General features: G+C 46.5%; 1 protein-coding gene across 20 annotated transcripts in view; it reads right to left on the reverse strand.

The window, feature by feature from the left end:
• BLTP1 (bridge-like lipid transfer protein family member 1) overlaps positions 1-18,217 on the reverse strand; it is a 1,779,540-nt gene that overhangs the window by 588,790 nt on the left and 1,172,533 nt on the right. For 12 of the 20 annotated variants that reach the window (XM_069242474.1, XM_069242454.1, XM_069242458.1 and 9 more), the window contains 2 exons: positions 14,611-14,811; positions 9,131-9,261 (listed from right to left, as the gene is read on the reverse strand). In XM_069242474.1, the coding sequence (XP_069098575.1) occupies positions 9,131-9,261; positions 14,611-14,811 (332 nt within the window). The remainder of the gene's footprint in view (positions 1-9,130; positions 9,262-14,610; positions 14,812-18,217) is intronic. The other 8 variants (XM_069242518.1, XM_069242512.1, XM_069242499.1 and 5 more) reach the window with 1 other exon arrangement.

The raw sequence follows: 18,217 nt of genomic DNA on the forward strand, positions 1-18,217 counted from the left end.
AAGGCTCTGCACATCATTTCTGGGGCAGAATGGCGTTGGTGTGAATCTGCCCAGCATCATCTACTGGTGAGCAGAGATACAGCAGAAAAGATTCTGGATCCAGTCTGACACCTGGGGAATATTCAAAAGGTGAGGAATCTGCTGCTAGAAGTCTCTATGATAAGTGTGACATGTTACATTTAGTTTAATTATCTTGGAATACAAATGTCTTGGGCTAATTTACTTGGAAAAACAAAAATATCATTAGAAAAAATGGGACTTTATAAAATGAAAGATGTGCTTTGCAGATGCTCTGAAGCATTGCCCAACAATAAAATGAAAAACGCCCCATGAGGCTATTGGTGCTGCATTTTCACTAGGCATGCACTTGTGTGATGATGTATGCATGCAATGCAACACCTCGCATGTGCATGCCTATGGTTTGGCGCGAGCGTCACTTACATCAGTAAATATTAGAACAAATAAATTAGCTGTGCAAAAGAGCGTTTTTAAAAACAGTGAGGGCCAGCAACAAATGGCAGCTGTTGGGCCCTCCCAAAAGGGGGAGGGAGGGAAACAGCTGAAAGCTGACAAAGAGAGTAATGAACAGGGTGGGGGAGAATTATTTATAGAACAAAATAAAAAATGGAAAAGAGGAGGAAGCAACATAGGGCGATTAGGTACATCTGCGTATGGAATAAAAAGGAGCATACAAGGGGGGAGAAACTGGGGACAGGAGGAATGAAAACAGAGCCCTCAGGGAAGAGAATGCGTAGACTTGGCAGGCAGCAAGCTGCACATGAGCTAGTAAACCTGAAACACATGCAACCATCATGGAATAATTTAACAAAAAAGTAGTTCCCTAAACGCCAGCAGTAAAGGGATAAAAATCAGCCAAAACTTCAGGGGACTGACAAAAAGAGGAAGGCAAGCCATCAAATAATAAGCATGCAATTGAGAGTGACAAAAAAGTCAATAATGCTAAGGAGAAGGTGGGTTCAAAGCCCACTGCAAGTTTTTGTAGGGTCTACAAGATATATAACTACAGAGGGCTAAATTGTCTGGCAGGCACAACCTAAAGAACAAATTACTTACCTTCAGTAACACTGTATCTGGTAGAGACAATATCTAGTTGTAGATTCGTTACCCTGTATTTCCCCCAGGTGTAAGACTGGATCCAGAGAAATGTTGTGGGAAGAAACCCTGCGTGCCGTTAAGGGCATCGATCAGCTCTGCATCCATTGTCAGCGCCATCCGCGTCAGATATTACATCACGGTTCCTATATGGGTGCCACCCCAATGAGATGAGCTCACTTTCTTTTCATGACTTTCCATGCCAGAAGCACAGAGCCATGAAGATCACTGACTACTGGTTAGTCAAAACAAAAACCCTGGAAGGGGAGTCCCTGCCCCTAGGGAGTGGGGAGGACGGGAGGATCTGTAACTAGATATTGTCTCTATCAGATAAGGCTTTACCGAAGGTAAGTCATTTGTTCATCTGATAGACACTTCTAGTTGCAGATTCCTTTCCTTTGAATAGATACCCAAGCAATACCACCCCCGGAGGTGGGTCTGCGAACAGAGATCATACTAGAAAGTCCTGCAGGACTGAACAGGCAAAGTACCCGGATTGTCCAGGCAGCAGTATTTGGTAAACGTGTGCATAGAAGTCCATGCTACCGCCTGACAGATGTCAAGGACTAGAACTCCACATGCTAACACAATGGTCTTGGCTGTAGCTCAGGTACAACAAGCATGCAAACTTTCAGGGGGTTGCTTTTTGGCCAGTCCATAGTAGATCTTAATGCAGAGGATGGGCCATCTGGACATGGTCAACTTCTGTCCTTAACAACCTTTCTATGTACCCACATAACCTACAAAGAGTTGAATATCCTCCCGGAACTCTGTTGTACGATGAAGGTAGAACATCAATGCTCTTTTTGGGTCCAGGTAGTGTGGAGTATCTCCTCTTCCTTAGAAGGTTGTGGGGGTGCGTAAAATGTACCCAAGGTGATGGATTGGCCTACATGAAAGGGAGTAATTACTTTTGGCAGCAAATAAGTCCTATTGCGAAGCACCTCTTTGTCAGGATAGATAGAAAGGTAGGGCAGCTTGGATGACAATGCCTGCAGCTCACTCACCCTGTGGGCAGATGTAATGGCCACAAAGAAGGTTGTCTTCAAAGTGATAAGCCTGAGAGGACAATTGTGGAGAGGTTCGAAAGAAGCACACACCAGAATGTCAAAACCAAATTCAGATCCCATTAGGGCATAAGGAATGGGGATGGAGGTAGAGGTGTACGACCTTTTAGGAAACTGTTGGTCATGCAACCTCAAAAAAGCAGGAATTGCAGACAAATAATCTTTAAGACTGCCCATAGCAGAGACCTGCTGGGCCAGGGAAAGCAGAAAGGGGGTCAGCAGACTTGTCTGTGCACCATGCCACAAATTTCTTTCAGACATATACCATTTTAATGGAGGGACGCCTGACTGCCAAGATTACATTACAGACTTTAGGAGGAAGGTCAAAAACAGTCAACTGTCGCCGCTCAATCTCCACATAAGAAGGTGGGGAGTGGACAGGTACAGAACCCTTCCCTGCAGCTGCGACAGAAGAGCCTCCTGAAGATGCTGTCTGATCAGAGGATCGATGGTCATGCTCAGCAGCTCGGGATACCAGACAGCCCGGAGCCACAAGGATTACTTGGACCCGGTCGTTATTGATCTTCTTGAGACCTCTGGGCAGAAGTGGTACAGGAGACCTGAATTCCACTTAAGTAGAAAAGCGTTTCCGAGTGATTTCCACCTTGGAAACTGTACCGTGCAAAACTGCTGACATTGCACGTTCTCTGTGGAGGCGAACAGATCGAACCAAAGCTGTCCCCACTGCTGAAGGAGACCTTGTGCCACCTCCACATGGAGACGCCATTCATGATCCCCTAAGCACTTTCATCTGAGTTCGTCTGCTCTGGCATTCCGAGATCCCGCCAGATGTTGAACTACAAGGGATATGCCCTGCTGTTCCAGTCATGTCCAGAGGCGCAGAGCCTCTTAAAGGGTCTATGACCTCATCCCGTCCTGCTTGTGGCAGTCCCACATGGCAATGATGTTGTCCGTAAACACCTGCACCATCTTAGCCTTGATAGAGGGAAGATATGCCTTCAATGCTAGCCGGATCGCATGGAACTCCAACAGGTTGATGTGTAGTCTGGATTCCACTGGAGACCAGATGCTCCTGATCTCCACCTCTCCCAGATGGCCGTCTCATCCCAGTAGTGACGCATCTGTCACTACTGTCAGATCTGGTTGAGGAAGGGAGAGAGATCTGCCTCTGACCCAATCACGGTTCTTTAACAACCACTGCAGATCTTTTACGGCTCTCTGTGAGACCCCGACTTTGATGGAGAGATTCCCCTGATGCTGCACCCACTGGAACTTCAGGTCCCAATGAAGAGCCCACATATGCCATCTGGCATGTGTCATCAGCAAGATGCTGGAGGCCATGATGCTTAGCAGCCTCAGCGTCATTCTCACCAAAATGCAGAATAGAGGCTGAAACATTGGTATCATAGCCTGAATATCCTGGACTCGCAGCTCAGGAGGATAAGTCTGAAACTACACTGTGTCCAGAACAGCTCCAATGAAAGGGAGAATCTGCGAGGGAGTGAAATGTGACTTCAGCACATTTATAGTGAACCCCAGCGAACGAAGAAGGTCTGCCGTAGTATGGAGGTGGGAGAGCCCGCCTTCAACAGCAGACAGGCGAAGACTGAAACCCCTGATCTGCGCAGATCAGCTGCGATCACCACTGTCACCTTGGTGAACACCCAAGGGATTCTGGAAAGGCCAAAGGAGGGCACGGTGAACTGAAAATGCTCGTGGCCCACTGTGAACCGCGACCATCCAATCTCCTGAGTCCAGGGCAGATAGCAACTACAATCCAGTCTCCTGGATCCAGGACAGATAGAAACTGAGCCAAAGTGAGTATCCTGAACTTCCCCTTCTTAAGGAAGAGATTGAGGAACCAGATGTCTAAGATAGGGTGGAGCCCCTTGTCTTTTTTGGGTACCAGAAATTAGTGGGAATAGCAACCACAGCCTACTTTTGGCATGGAAACCCTCTGTATGGCTCACTTGGCCAAAACCGTCTAAACTTCCTTGAAGAGACTAGAAAAGTCATTCGATCGTAGGACGGTGGCATGGATGGAGGCGTAGTCTCAAATGGGAGGGAGTAGCCCCTTCAGACTATTTGGAAAATCCACCTGTCTGACGTGATGGATTGCCAGTGGAGCAGATAACAGTAGATCCTGGCCCTAGGTGGGGGAGAGTCAGACTAGGAAGGCATAGAGGCTGCTGCAGAGATGTGGGTGGTGGACTGGCCAGACCCCTGGATAGCTGATCCACAAGGTCGGTGAATCCCTCACCCTCGGCCACACAGAGACAGGGCAGCACGCGCAGCACGGTGGCTGGCTGGGAATTAATGCAGTTTGAGGCCCCCTCCGTAGCCACGAAAAACAGACTGAGGGAGATGAGTGGCTGTTGTGAGGCCCAAAGACCTAGCCGTAGCTCAAGAATCTTTGAAGCGCACAGGCGCAGAGTCTGCCTTGTCTCCAAAGAGACGGGTGCATTCAAAGGGCATGTCCATTAAAGTAGCTTGGGCATCCCCTGAAAAGCCAGACATCTACAGCAAGGCAGGGCACCTGAGGGCCACTGTTGATGAAACCGCTTTCCCTAGCAAGTCAGTTGTGCCCAGCCAGCAATGGATAGTGAGCTTGCTGGGTCTCTCCGATCAACATCAGTCCGAGAGGTTACAGCCCGGGCCTCCTCCTGGACCTGTGTCAGCAGTTGCGCAATCATATCCCACAACGTGTGGGAATAAAGGCCCTAGAGGCAAGCGGTGCTCATGGACCCTAATGCTAAACTGGTGAAAGAAATCTTCTTCCTAAGTGTATCCAGCTTTTTGGATTCCCTATCTGGGGCTGCAGAAGGGAATGCACCCTGGAAAGTCAAGGCTTGGATAACCAAGCTCTCAGGAGTGGGGTGTTGTGTCAGAAAACTTCGGTCCTCTGTAGTGGGGCGATGGTGGCAGGCAACTATCCTGTTCACAGGATCCCCTGTGCTATGTTTGGATCAGGTATCCAGTAGGACTTCTGGTAGGGCCTAATTAAACAGGAGCATTGGTTCTGAGGAGGGAGCTCCAGGTTGAAGCACTTCTGTTAGGAGGTTAGTCGTGACAGCCACTGAAGGCAACACAAGCTCCAGGACCTCAGCTGCTCTTCTCACTACCATGGAATAGGAAGATCCCTCCTCTGTAGCCATGGTAGGAGGGAGAAAGCATGCCAATATCTGGAGAAGTATTCAGTCTGCTGGCTTTACCCAAGTCTTTCTGCCAGTCTATAGGGTCACGGAGCTGGCACTCTAAAGGGTCCAGCAAACCCTCCTGTAGGAGGCTGGCTCAGTTTATGGTGTACACCTATGACATGGCACCCTATACTGCGTCCAGGCAACCCTTAGGGATAGTGTTTAGGTGTCCAGATAGCAAAAGCTCTCTAGGGGTAGCTGTGGTGAGTGGCTAAAGCTTATTCAGGAAGAATATAAAGCACTTGCAATAACACAATAGTCAGTCAGTAACTGTTCACAAGAAAGAACCACACAAAATGCTGCAAAAATAAATTCTTCTCTATTACAACACTAAGGCTATACTAACATTGGTATATCTCCACTTGGAGCTATCTACACACAAAATAGACACTCAGTAACAAGCAGGAAACACAAAGGAATACATGGAGCCCTATTGGGGGGGAGGGGGGAACACCATATACTAGAAAGTGGTATAAGAATGGAGGTGCCCAACCAAGGTGTGTTACAATCCTAAGGGTTGGGGGACTAGGAAATTACCAGTGATAAGTACTAGAAATCCCACAGGCACATGGGTGCCGAACTGTTATTGAGCCGGGTGTCCCAGTGGCTAACACAGGTCCATCGAAGTTGGATTTTTATGGATTCAGGACCCTTCCGGGTGGACCCTGAGGAATCCAGTTGGCACAAAGAAGGTTGGAGCAGGCCCCCACCCATGGATACCCAGAAGTAAGGAGTACCTACATCAGGGAGCCCTGTGCATAGGGGTGAAGTGACATCGATAACCCTCAGAGTCAATGGAAGCTTCAGTTGTCCTGCTGCTGCCCCAACCCATGGCCCAGGCCGATCTAACCCAAAGGTGGATTCCAAACGAGAAGTACCTGAAAAAGAAAGGGAGAGTGTCCAGACCACTCAGAGTGTCCAGGCTCTGTAGGTAGGCAATGCCCACCCTCTTGGAGGTGAAGTACCTGCAGGACAGTGAAGGAAGAAGCCCAGCTGCAGAATCCCGGGGAATGTAGGAGTTCCATGGAGACACCCACAAGCTGTCCCACGTAGTTCGCTGGATTGCAGGAGGGTCAGTGGCCAGCAGGGCCACCAACAAGCCTTGGCAAATGTAAATAGTTGTTGTCAGGAAGACTGTAGGTTTTTGGGGACCTGCAAGGTCCTAGTGACTTGACCTTTGGAGGGGAGTCAGAGCAGGCCTTCAGCAGAAAGGAAAGCCAGGAGGAATTGGAGGAGCTCCCACTGGCAGCAGGCACAGGGAGTCGCAGGGTGGCCTCAGAAGCACAACAAAACAGTAGTTCCACGTCACAAGAGCTGCAGAGTGGAAGCCGATCTTGGATTTGCAGAGTGCTGGAGGCTGTGGCTTCTTGGCGCTCAAAGATCTCTTGGAGGAAGAGCTAACAAGCCTTGGCAAGAGCAACAATTGCAGTGCACAGGGGTTCCGTTCCAGTGGCTGCAGCTAGGGTCCACCATCTCCCAAGTTGGTCACAGGACAAGTTGGACCCGGAGAGGACCACAGAACACCACCTGTGAGCAGAGCGTTTGAGTTATCCGTGGGACAGCAGGAACCACCAGCCGGTTGTTGTCGTCTTGAGGTGCCTGCAGATGCAGGGAAGTGCCTCCTTCACTTCAAGGGAGATTCCTTCTTGCTTCTTGGATGCAGGCAGAGTCCTTGTAACCCTGGAGGATGCACAGCCACAGATAATGCAGCTATCTTGCAGGAGCAACGGATCTGGAGGCCATAAGCAGAAGATGTCTTGCAGAGAGTTCCTTGAAGAGTTTTGTTGATGAATCGGTGGACCCACCCTCGGGGGAGCCCTTAAAAAAAACCTACGATGGGGTTGGACTCACTCTGTAGTGACCCACCTATCAGAGGGGGTCAGGGACACCATCTACCTGCCCTACCCAGTCAGATGCTCCTAGGGACCTCTGCCTACCTAGTTTCCAGTTTGGGGGGGATAGGGCAGAACAGTGTGTGGGGTCGGCAGCAGCGTGGGCTGGCAGCCAGACCCCTTAAGACTACACAGGAAGAACTGGGGGATCTTCTAAGGATCCCCCAGAGTACATGGGATCAGGCAACTAGCACTGGAATCGATGTACCTGCATGTTTCCAACATGTTTGATACCAAACATGCCTACGGTCGGAGAAGCCATTATGTAGTTGGACCACTCGTGTTGACCAGTGTCCACTACATAACTTAAGATGGCTTCCCTGCACATACAAAGCCCAGGGACTGGAGTCTGGGGTTTGTAGGGGTACACTGCTCATGCATGAGTACCCTCATACACAGGGACATGCACCCTGCTTTATATTTAAAGTGAAAGGTACATGCACCATTTTACGCAGGCTGCAATGGCAGGCCTGCAGACACAATTTGCATGGGCTCCCATGGGTGGCATAATACATGCTGTAGCCCATGGGAGACCCCTGGTGTACTAATGCCCTTGGTACCCAAGAACCATATACTAGGGACTTACCTGGGTGCACCCGTACGCCAATTGTGGGGTATAAAACTCACCAAATTTAGGGTAGAGAGAGCACAGACACTGGGGTCTTGATTAGCACGATCCCAGTGTACTACAGTCTAAACACACTGACACCAGGCAAAAAGTGGGGATAACCATGCCAGTAAGATGCTACTTTCCTACACCTCCCATTCCTCACAGTAACCTAGCTCATAAGAAAGGGGCTCAGGACTCGACATAAAAGGCTAGTTTCCTGTTGGTGTCGGAGTACAACGCCCATCTGGCTCCATGTTGGAGTCGGGGATAAAATAGGGATGGCGTTGCCCGTGGGCATGGGCGGGGCTGGGAACATTAGCACCAGCATCGGAGAAGGTCGGATTGGTACGACTGACCTTCCTCTCGACTGAGATCTCAACTTGTGCGAAGTGGAGAATCAGACCACCATCTACTTCAGGGACTGCTCCCTCAAAGCCATCGGATGCATAGTCTGACACTTGGAGCACAACTTCAGATCTTGGTAGTGCTCCGGGCACCAAAGACACATGAGGTGTGGATCCATCACGTACACTGCCTGATGACATGAACTGCAGGGCTTGAACCCGGTCTTCGTCAGTGACGTCCTCGATGGACCAGGAGTTGAAAACTCAAAAAAAAAATCTTAAACAAAAAGTAAAACAAATCCAGTCAAAAAATGACTTAGGGGTAGGTCTCTTCAAATCAACACTAGCTGGTGAGTAAAGAAAAAACTGATGTCAGTGCGCTGTGGTGGCACCTATATAGAAACCGTGACGTCATATCTGGTGCGGATGACGACGGACGCAGAGCCGATCAACGCCACCTAACGCTGCATGCAGGGGTACTACTCACAAAAATTCTCTGGATCCAGTCTGATGCCTGGAGGGAATTCAAAGGTAAGGAATCTGCAACTAGAAGTCTCTACCAGATAAAGGGGTTTGGATTCCCCCTTAAAAATGCAGGGAAAACATAAAAGGTGGGGTACAATAAAGAAGGGTGCCAAACACTTGTAAATGGCCAGTCGGTAACAGAAAATGATAAACACTGGATGAAGCCGATTACATTTATCGAATGCCTATGACAAAACAGAAATAAGTATAGGGACATATAATTAATTACCTCAAGGTCAGTCTCCAGGTATTAATCCCAAATGTAAATTAAAGGTCCAGAGAATTAGATGTAGAACCTTCTAAAGGTGAGTAAAACTGAATTAAAAAACATAATGTCCATTTTCAGAGAGGAGACTCTTGGTCAATCAGTAATGGTTCAAATGAAGGACAGAATTAATTCTGAAATAGGGCTGTTACTTACTTTAAGTCGTCAATGACTTTAGCTTGTTCATTTAATTCTCTAATGTCCACCAAACGCTTCCCAAATTTTCTCCCTCTCTGGTCCACACTCTGGCTGCCAAGCGCTACTGAACGTCGATAATCAACAGTTTCCTGTTTGGTTAGAAAATATAAGTTATTCAATAATTCACTTTTCATTGGATAGCTTAGTGAATTAATTAATCAGCAAATAGATTCTCAACATCTGAGTATCTCTTTTTGTAAGGTGGAACAGGGAAACCATACTTAACTCTCTTCATGAACATGAAAGCAAGTTTTAGTTAATTTAATGGTGGTGCCATGATTTGGAGCTATAACTCTACTCTTTGTAACAGGTTAAATACCCTTGCATATTAAAAAAAAAACAATTCCTTAATTTAAATTATTTATTAAGAGCACAGACCATCCAGGAGAATACTGGGATTGCTACAGCAAAGCACTCTTCTTTTAATGTCTTGAAGACAGTCCGTACTCAGTGGTGATGAACAAACAATGAACTTCTGTTTTTTTCCCTAACCTTCAGCAGAGTTAGACTCATGAAGCTCCTTGAGAAAAAGGATTGCAATGTTTTGGGACTACTGAAAAAAGACCTTCTAACCTGTTCCTACCTTGCGAAATCATGGAAGCTGAAGCAACACTACAGAGCAAAGAGCTCTAATGAATAGTTCCCTCCTAGCTTACATTTGCCAAACATCAGAATGTCTCAATTTTTCTGAAATTATTCTATGATGCATCATGCACATTGCTTTGAAAACAATTGTTCTCTTAAACCAAAGCCATACAGAGTTACCATAATGTTAGCAGGATTTTACCACAGCTATGAATGCCCTACAAGGTCCTGTGGATTGAAACAATACAAGCTCTTCCTTTGCATTTCCTGAGTGAAAATCAAAGGGCTAAAGGCATGATCCATAGAAGAATCTTACAAATGATCACATACTGAATGAAACCAATCTTACTGGAATGCAATTTGCATTTCTCTTGGGAACATGGCTAATACATTACACACAAATGTACAAAAAACCCATGAAAGTATTCAGGTTGCATAGATGAAGAAAATGTACTAATATGATTTTGTAGAAATAACCCATAAAACCTTCCATCTATCCACAGAAAATGGTAAGGTATATATCTATGGATAGGGGATGCCTTGGGAGAACTACTCTGGAGGCTTAAAACCTAATTGGCTTAAAGGCCACAGTTAAAACTGTCATGCTTGACAAAATAGAGGTGAAAATCAAAAAAATTGACATAATCTGCATAATGAGGGGAGAGAAGCTGATTTGCTTTCTTATTTTTGCCTTGTACAGGGATGCTTGTTTAATGCCCGTGCCGGTTTAGGAGTCAGAGCCCAAAGTGGCTTTCCAACCTCTTACAATAACACTACAGTGATGATCCTCCATAGGCACGTTAGACCTGTCAGCTCTTGGCATGGTTTCACCTGTCTTTTTTTGCTTCTGACCTCCTGTTTTTGATCCTGTGCTGAAATGTTGCTTTTTTCTGGCTTTGGGACTCTGGGCACTTTATCACTGCTGATCAATGCTAAAGTGCGAGTGCTCTCAATCTAAATGGTATTGGTGATTGGTTTATCCATTAGCATATTTGATTTACTAGTAAGTCCTTAGTAAAGTGCACTATGTGTGCCCAGGGCCTGTAAATCAAATGCTGCTAATTGGCCTGGAGTACCGACTGTGCCACACACATTAGTAGCCCTGTAAGCATGTCTCAGACTTGCCACTGCAGTGTGTGTGTGCAGGCTTACACTGTCATTTCGACCTGCAAAGTGCACCCAATTGCCAGGGACCAAACCTTGCCTTTTACTACATGTAAGTTACCCATATAGTAGGCCGAAGGCAGCCCCATGGCCAATGTAGGACATTTACTTGTGTGTTTTACATGTCCTGCTAAATTAGTTTTTCACTTTTGAAAGGACTATCTCTCCCATAATATAACACGAGGATTGCCTTGAAATATCTCTTAAGTGCAATTTCCCATTGGAAGCAGATAGAGCTACGGAGATTTGAGTTTCTGAATTCACAATTTAAAAATACATCTTTTGGTGAAGTTGGTTTTTAAATTGTAAGTTTGAAAATGCCACTTTTAGAAAGTTGGCATTTTCTTGCTTAACCATTCTGTGCCTCTGCCTGGCTGTGGAATACACGTCTGGGTTAGGATGGCAGCTGGGCTGTTTGTGAATTCACTCTAGACAGTCACACAAAGGGAGCTGAGGTGTGCCCTGTATACCCTGATGGGTCTTCCTGAGATACAGTGGTGGGAGGGGCTGAAACTTGCACTTGAATAGGGCTGTGCCTCTCCTTACACAAAGCAGTCCCCAACCCCCTGAAGTGTGTCTGGGGCCAGGGCAGGAAGGGCAGGGTCTTGCGCACTTCAAAGACTTCTCTTTGAAGTTTGCCTACTTCAAAGACAAAAATGGGTGAAAGTGCTGGACCTCTGACCCCACAAAGTTAGAATCCTACTGGACTGACAACATTCTACCAGGAAGAGCAGGACGCTGTAGGAGGGACTGCCATTTTGCCTGTTGCTTTGCAGTGCTGGCCTGCTACATTACTGCTTCTGTCCTGGGAGTGAAAGGACTGGACTTTGCTTTCTACATCCTGCTACCAAAGGTCCTCCAAGGGCTTGGACTGAGCTTGCCTCCTGTTAAGAAGTCTCAGGGACATCAAAGGCTTCATCCGCCACCACCTGGGATGTCTTGCTGAGAGTCCCGACTTGCCAAGTGCTGCCAAATCCAGTTCCTGTGCATTTGGGAGTGAGTTCTGGTGTAACCAATTAGAAACAAGCACATCAACTCCAGAGTGACTTCGGAACCGGTGCCACTGTCCGACTTTGCGCTGCTGCCTGCACCAGACCCACAGTCCCCGCTGAGTGCAAAAACCATGACCGATGCATGGGCCCGACGCTACTGCAGCGCCTCTGAAGTCCCACCACAGTGTGAGTCCCAAGTGGCGTGACACCAACGCCTGTGACATCCGACTCCACCGCAGCACATGTGGCCCCGTGGTGTGAATAAGACACCACAAAGTCGACGCCTCACGTCTTGACCTGCTGAAATCATCCACCCCACCAAAGCCGCATCACCTCCTCTGCAACCGTAAGAAACCGACTCCTCACCTCCCCTGTCTAGCAGTAGGGAACTGATGCCTCAACTCCCCTCTAGCAGTAAGGAAGCAGCATCTCACCTACTCGACTCCGTACAACATCTTTGTTTACCCGTTTTCTAAGGTACTGTATCTGGGGTCCGTGCGACTCCGTGACCGGCTGGCACCCCATTGCGAGTGGTGTTGGACTTTTGGGAACAACACCGTCAAGACGTGGTGATATCCCCATTTGGAGCTACCGTGTTTCTAAGCGCTATACTCTAAGATTTAATATTTGAAAATTCATATCTTTGCTTGGGTATATTGGATTTGTATCATTTTGGTCTTGTTTTACTCAGATAAATATTGGCTATTTTTCTAAATTGGTGTGGAGTTCTTTTGGGGTGTTTTCACTGTGGTAATTTATATGTGTATAAATACTTTACACATTGCCTCTGAGATAAGCTTAACTGATTGAGCCAAGCTACCAAGGGGGTTAGCTGTGTGACTCCCTTACCCGGACTAGAGTGAGGGTCCCTACTTAGACAGGGTGGAAACCACTGCCAACTAGAGACCCCATTTGTAACAGCACAGCTTAGACCTTTGTAATATCATACCAAGATTTAGCTGGAGAAAGTGCCATGGTCCGTTTTGAATCAGATATTAGAACTGGAAAAGAAGCCAGAACAATCGCTGATCTAGGGACGACTGGTGGGGCCTGCAGCAGGATGCCTGAAGCATGGGGTGTTACCGAAGGAAGAGATTATGTAGAATGGATGGGGATCAGATGGAGCCTTGCTTAGAGTACCTACAAATTCGATGTCTAAGGCAGAACTGGGACTATGGAGCACCAACTGAGCAACCAGTCTCTGGAGCGACAGTAAACCATTTCTGAATTTTTTTTGCTACAGCTGCGACTAGTTTTTTGACTTTATTATTGACTAATCTGATGATGACGAACAGGACTGAGACCATGAACGACCATGGGACTTCAAAAGCGACTGACTTCACTTATTGTGTTCCACGATGTACAGCTTAGGATTGCGCTCCCTAGTGGCTTTCATGTGCATCTGAAGCCTTTGATGCACAACTTCCAATCATGCTTGATGCCAAGGGACTCAAGACAGGTGTTTCATTAATCTGTGACTGACGTCTGCTTATGCTAACCACAGCTAAGCTTGAAGTTGATCATCTTTGATGGGGATATATCCCTAGCACACTTTTCCTAGATTTTTGAATAAACTAAAAAGTGGGAAGTAGGCCTCCGGATCCAAGCAGAAGGGCAAGCATTCAGAGGTGGTGCCTGTATGTAGCGCTGTCTCATCACAGGTGGATTGGAACTGACGCAGAGTCCAAAACGTTACCTGTCAGTACTAGAGATCAATTACAAGTAAATGGATCCAATCAAGTGCCTGGGAGAACTCACAAGGTGAGGAAATCAGAGGTTTTAAGTATCCATACGAAAGAGGAAAACCTTGCTGTCCTGAAACCAAAAGAAAAGTAGCCGATAATCAGGCAAATGAAGAAGATAAAATAAAACTAGCAAATGACTAAACTTGAAATGCACAATAAACAACAAAAATAACTCACAACAGACATAGAAACTTTCTTACTAAATGTGCACTCGTGCTCTTTGAACGCACCGCATAATTGAGATAAGGGAAAATAAGAACGGTAACTGATTATTTAAATAAAATCAATGTAAGTGGGAGGAGTTCCACAATTTTTGTATTCCATCACTGTATTTTGATACAAAGCTTGTTTCACAGTATTCACAGCCTGCCTACAAGAATCACAAAAGTGTGTGTCAATTGGTCGAATGAGGAAAACTAAATGAAATCGGAACTGAGGACTTATTTTTATACAGCCAATCACTCATTAGCCAGAAAACATGTCCAACTTAAAGAATATGGTGATTATGATTACAAATGTAACTTGAAGGTAATCAATGTTCATCAAAAGTGTAACTGTGTTTAGGCAAACTTAATTGAAGCAAAAATGAATGACGTCCCCGGACCCGGACTTAATGTTGCTTCATAACAGTCAATGCTAACACTAGCTCTGCAGAGTAAACTATTGATAGCAGTGGTTCTTGTGTAAGAACTGAACCAGTTTCCCCACCTACCAACTGACTGCAGATACTCAGATGTTAGAAATCTGTAAAGAGAAAAACCAGTTGGCATTTAAGAAAAAATTGATTCCTTATTATTCACCAATATTTAAATGCTAACTTCTTTAGTCCCGTCCCAAACACAATCACAGCATGCAGAATTAAATATGTTTTTTTTCCAAAGGATATCTGATTAAAATTGAAGTGATCAGGCTGCCATCAAGATTTTAAATGGAGCATTTCGCTATTACATACATTTGCCCATGAGCGAGACCTGCATACATTCGAGTGTGAGCTGGCCGAGCGCGATGGGTCGCACATTGGTGAACCAGAGAGATACTCTACAGGAACAGAATAACGGTAGGTTTTTGGGTTCAAGCCAAGTAGATGGTTTACAAGCCGTTGCCCAAGGGTTAGCTTGTTGCCTTCTCCGCTTACTGAAATTCCATCAGTGGTCTAAATGGTAAACAGGAGCATAAATCATTAAGGAGTTACTAAGAGCACTGAACAGCAAATCAACCCCCAGAAGACCAGAGTTATTTCACCTCAATTCAAGTTCACACGAATTACCAGGTGTTTCTCGCTTTCCTTTATGCTTCACCTTTTCTGCTCCAGCTCATGTCCACAGCATTCTGCTTTACTTCTTTCATCTATAGAAGCTGCCATGCTCCCTTGCAGTATCTATCACTGACCCTTGCATGTAAGTCCATGAGCAGTCTGGGCAGTAAACAAAAACTTACTCACCTTCGGCAATGCTCTTTCTGGTGGATAATCTATCTAACTGCAGATTCCTCACCTTTTCAGTATTCCCATGCACCACACTGGATCTGGAGATTTTTCTCAGCATTGCTCCTGTGTGCCAGCAAGTGGTGTCCTGCAGCTCCAGGTCGACTGCATTCCACCCTGGAAATAACGCCATTGCCAAATAGAAGTACCACTCCTGCACACGGACATTACTTGCTTGACTCGGTCTGTGTCATCTCATGTGGAACTTAATAACTGATCGGATGTGACAGTGTGCAGATCTCTAAATTGAGAAATTTTTTAGAGACTGAGAAAAGAGTCCCTTCAGCTGAACGGTAAGATGGGATGGTGGTAACGAATCTCCAGCTAAATAGAGTATCCACCAGAAAAGTATTATAGAAGGTAAGTAACTTGTTCTTCCGATGGATACTTCTATCTGCAGATTCCTCGCCTTGTCAATAAATGGCAAAGCAGTACCTCTTAAGGTGGTAGGTCTGCGGAATGGTTCAAACCAAAAATTCTTGTAGGACTGAGCAGGCAAAGAGCCCCTCATGTCGGACTGGACTATTTTGGCAGTATGAATTAATGCCCACATTGCGGCCTGACAGAAGCCTAAAACAGGTATTCGGCGTACCAACCCTGTGGTAGTAGCCTTGGCCGAAAGAGACCTGAGACTTTGAGGCCTGCTTCTTGGCCAGTGTGAAACACAGCTTAATACAGAGGACTATCCACCACTATATGGTGCTTTTCTGCACTGCCTTCCCCTTCTGTACCTCTGTGAACCCTACAAAGAGTGGACTTCCCAGCTTTTGGAGTCCAATCAATGTAGGCAGAACAAAGAACATTAGGAGGATGATGGATTGCCCAACATACAACTGAGTCACGGCATTTGGCTAAAATGCTTTGGACTCCAACACTAGCTTACCTGGAAAAAAGTAGTGCAAGGTGGCTACACCAAGAGTGCATGGAGCTCATTCACACTACAAGCTGAAGTGACTGCAATGAGAAAGACAGTTTTCAGAGGCATGAGGTGCAGCCAGCAACTGTGCGTGGGCTGGAAGGGAGTGCACATTAGGAATGTGAGGACAAAATTAAGATCTCTGTGGCATCACAAATGATTTAGGAGGGAATGTGAGTCAAAAGCATCACAACAGGTGATTTTAACAAGGACAGTTGGTCCAGGAAACACGTAGACAGACTCTGTAGCAGGATGCCTAGACTCAAGGCTGACATCTACATCCTCCAGTGACAGTTTGAAGGCAGTTAACTACTGCTGCTCAATCTCAATGGTTTAGATTGCACAGGTTTTTGGTGAAAAACCCTGCCCTGATAATGTGTTAGAAGATCCTCCTAATCAGGAGGAAAAGCTTCTAGGTACCAGACTCTCCAGGCGCAAACCAGAGCCACAAGGCTCACTTTTGCTTGGCTGTGCCTAATCTTCTTCAGAATTCGGGGCAGGAGATGTAGTGGCAGAAAAGCATTCAGAGGTCTCATGCTCCACTGTGCCTGAATGTCTCTCTAGGAAAGAGTGTTTAGCAAGGGCATGATTAGCAGAGGAGAACATGCATTTTACGAATGTTTCCATGTGTTTTGACTCTGTCCGGCAGGGTCTTCAGAAATGCATCTGGGTTCAGCAAACTTGTAGATGCCAGAACCACCAGGCTTTCTGGCATAGGGTGTAGGAAGACAAAGGCAGGATCTCCTGGAGAAAGAAATGCTCATGGATGACCTTGAACTGCAGATAGAGTCTATGGGACTACAGGAGGGGTACATGAAAATACACATCCTGCAGCCAACCAGTTGCCTGGATCTAAGACAGAGGGAACTTGGGCCAAAGTGACCATTCTGAATTTGTTCTTCCAGAGGAAAGCATTCAGGGGTGGAAGATCTAAAATGCAAAAAAGTCTTCCAACCTTCTTTGGCATGAGGAAGTAGTGGGAGTAGCAATCCTTCCCTACTTCAGTGGCCAGAATCCTCTCAATGTCTCATTTGGCTAAGAGAGCCTGCACCACTATGACGGGGGAGGAGGATGAGGTTGAGGAAAGAAATGGAAGGGCATAGCCCTGTTGGACGACCTGGAGGACCCGCTTGTTACAGCTGATGGTCCCTCCCGTTGAAGAAAACATGTGATCCTGCCTCCCACAAGGTAACTGTGTGCCGCTAAGGGGAAGCTAAAGCAGCTTTGAGGCTGATGACCGGGGGGCAGGATGGAAGGTGTGGAGTGTGAGTGGAACAGTGTCTCTAATGACATGTATTGCGTCTGCCTGATCCACGTCCTCGGCCATAGAAGGAGTTTGATGGTGCCTATATGTAGGCCCCTGGAAGAGTCTCGAAAGAGTTGGAGCTGCTGAGAAAATCTTTGTACTGGTGTAGACAAGCGCAAAAAATGTGCTGTGGTTTGGCTCCCTTTAAAGAGTCCTCGGGCAGAATTAGCCTTTTTGCCAGAAAGGAAGGACTTGTGAAAAGATATATCCATTAAAGACAACTTCATGTCCCCAAGAAAAGCCAGTGGATCACATCCACGCCTTGCAGTGGTGCAGCACACTAGCAGCCAACGCACGCCCTAAGCAGTCAGTAATATTCAGGGCAGCTCTGATGACATACTTTGCTGCATTCTGACATTCCTAGATGGTCTGAGCCAGAGAGGGCTGAAACTCCTCTGGGTCTGTCAGGAAGATCTCACTAGCCATGCCTCAAAGGCTGTGTGCTAGGCAGAGCGCACTTATTGAACACAACCCCAAGCCAGTGGGGGGGAACATCTGTTCTCTGCCTCAAACCTTTTTGACTCCCTATCTGGAGGAATAAAAGGAAATGCGTTAGGGCTGACCTTACTGGTGAAAGTTTGACCACCAAACTTTGTTGGGTGCTGTGTAAAAAGTCTGGGTCACCAGGTGCTTATCTATGGTGCATGGCCACCTGACTGTTTAGAGCAGGGCTTTGCCCAAGTACACAAGTACACATGAGCATGTCAATTAGGGATTCATTAAGTGGGAGCAAGGGCTCCGATGAAGACAGCCCTAGGTGCAAAACTTCAGTAAGCACATTAGGTCTGACTTCCACAGAAAATAGCTGTAGGTCCAGGTCCTCAGCTGCACGTTTACCATAGCAAAAGATGCAC

This window comes from Pleurodeles waltl, chromosome 1_2 (assembly GCF_031143425.1).
Source record: "Pleurodeles waltl isolate 20211129_DDA chromosome 1_2, aPleWal1.hap1.20221129, whole genome shotgun sequence".
In the NCBI taxonomy this organism is placed as follows: Eukaryota; Metazoa; Chordata; class Amphibia; order Caudata; family Salamandridae; genus Pleurodeles; species Pleurodeles waltl.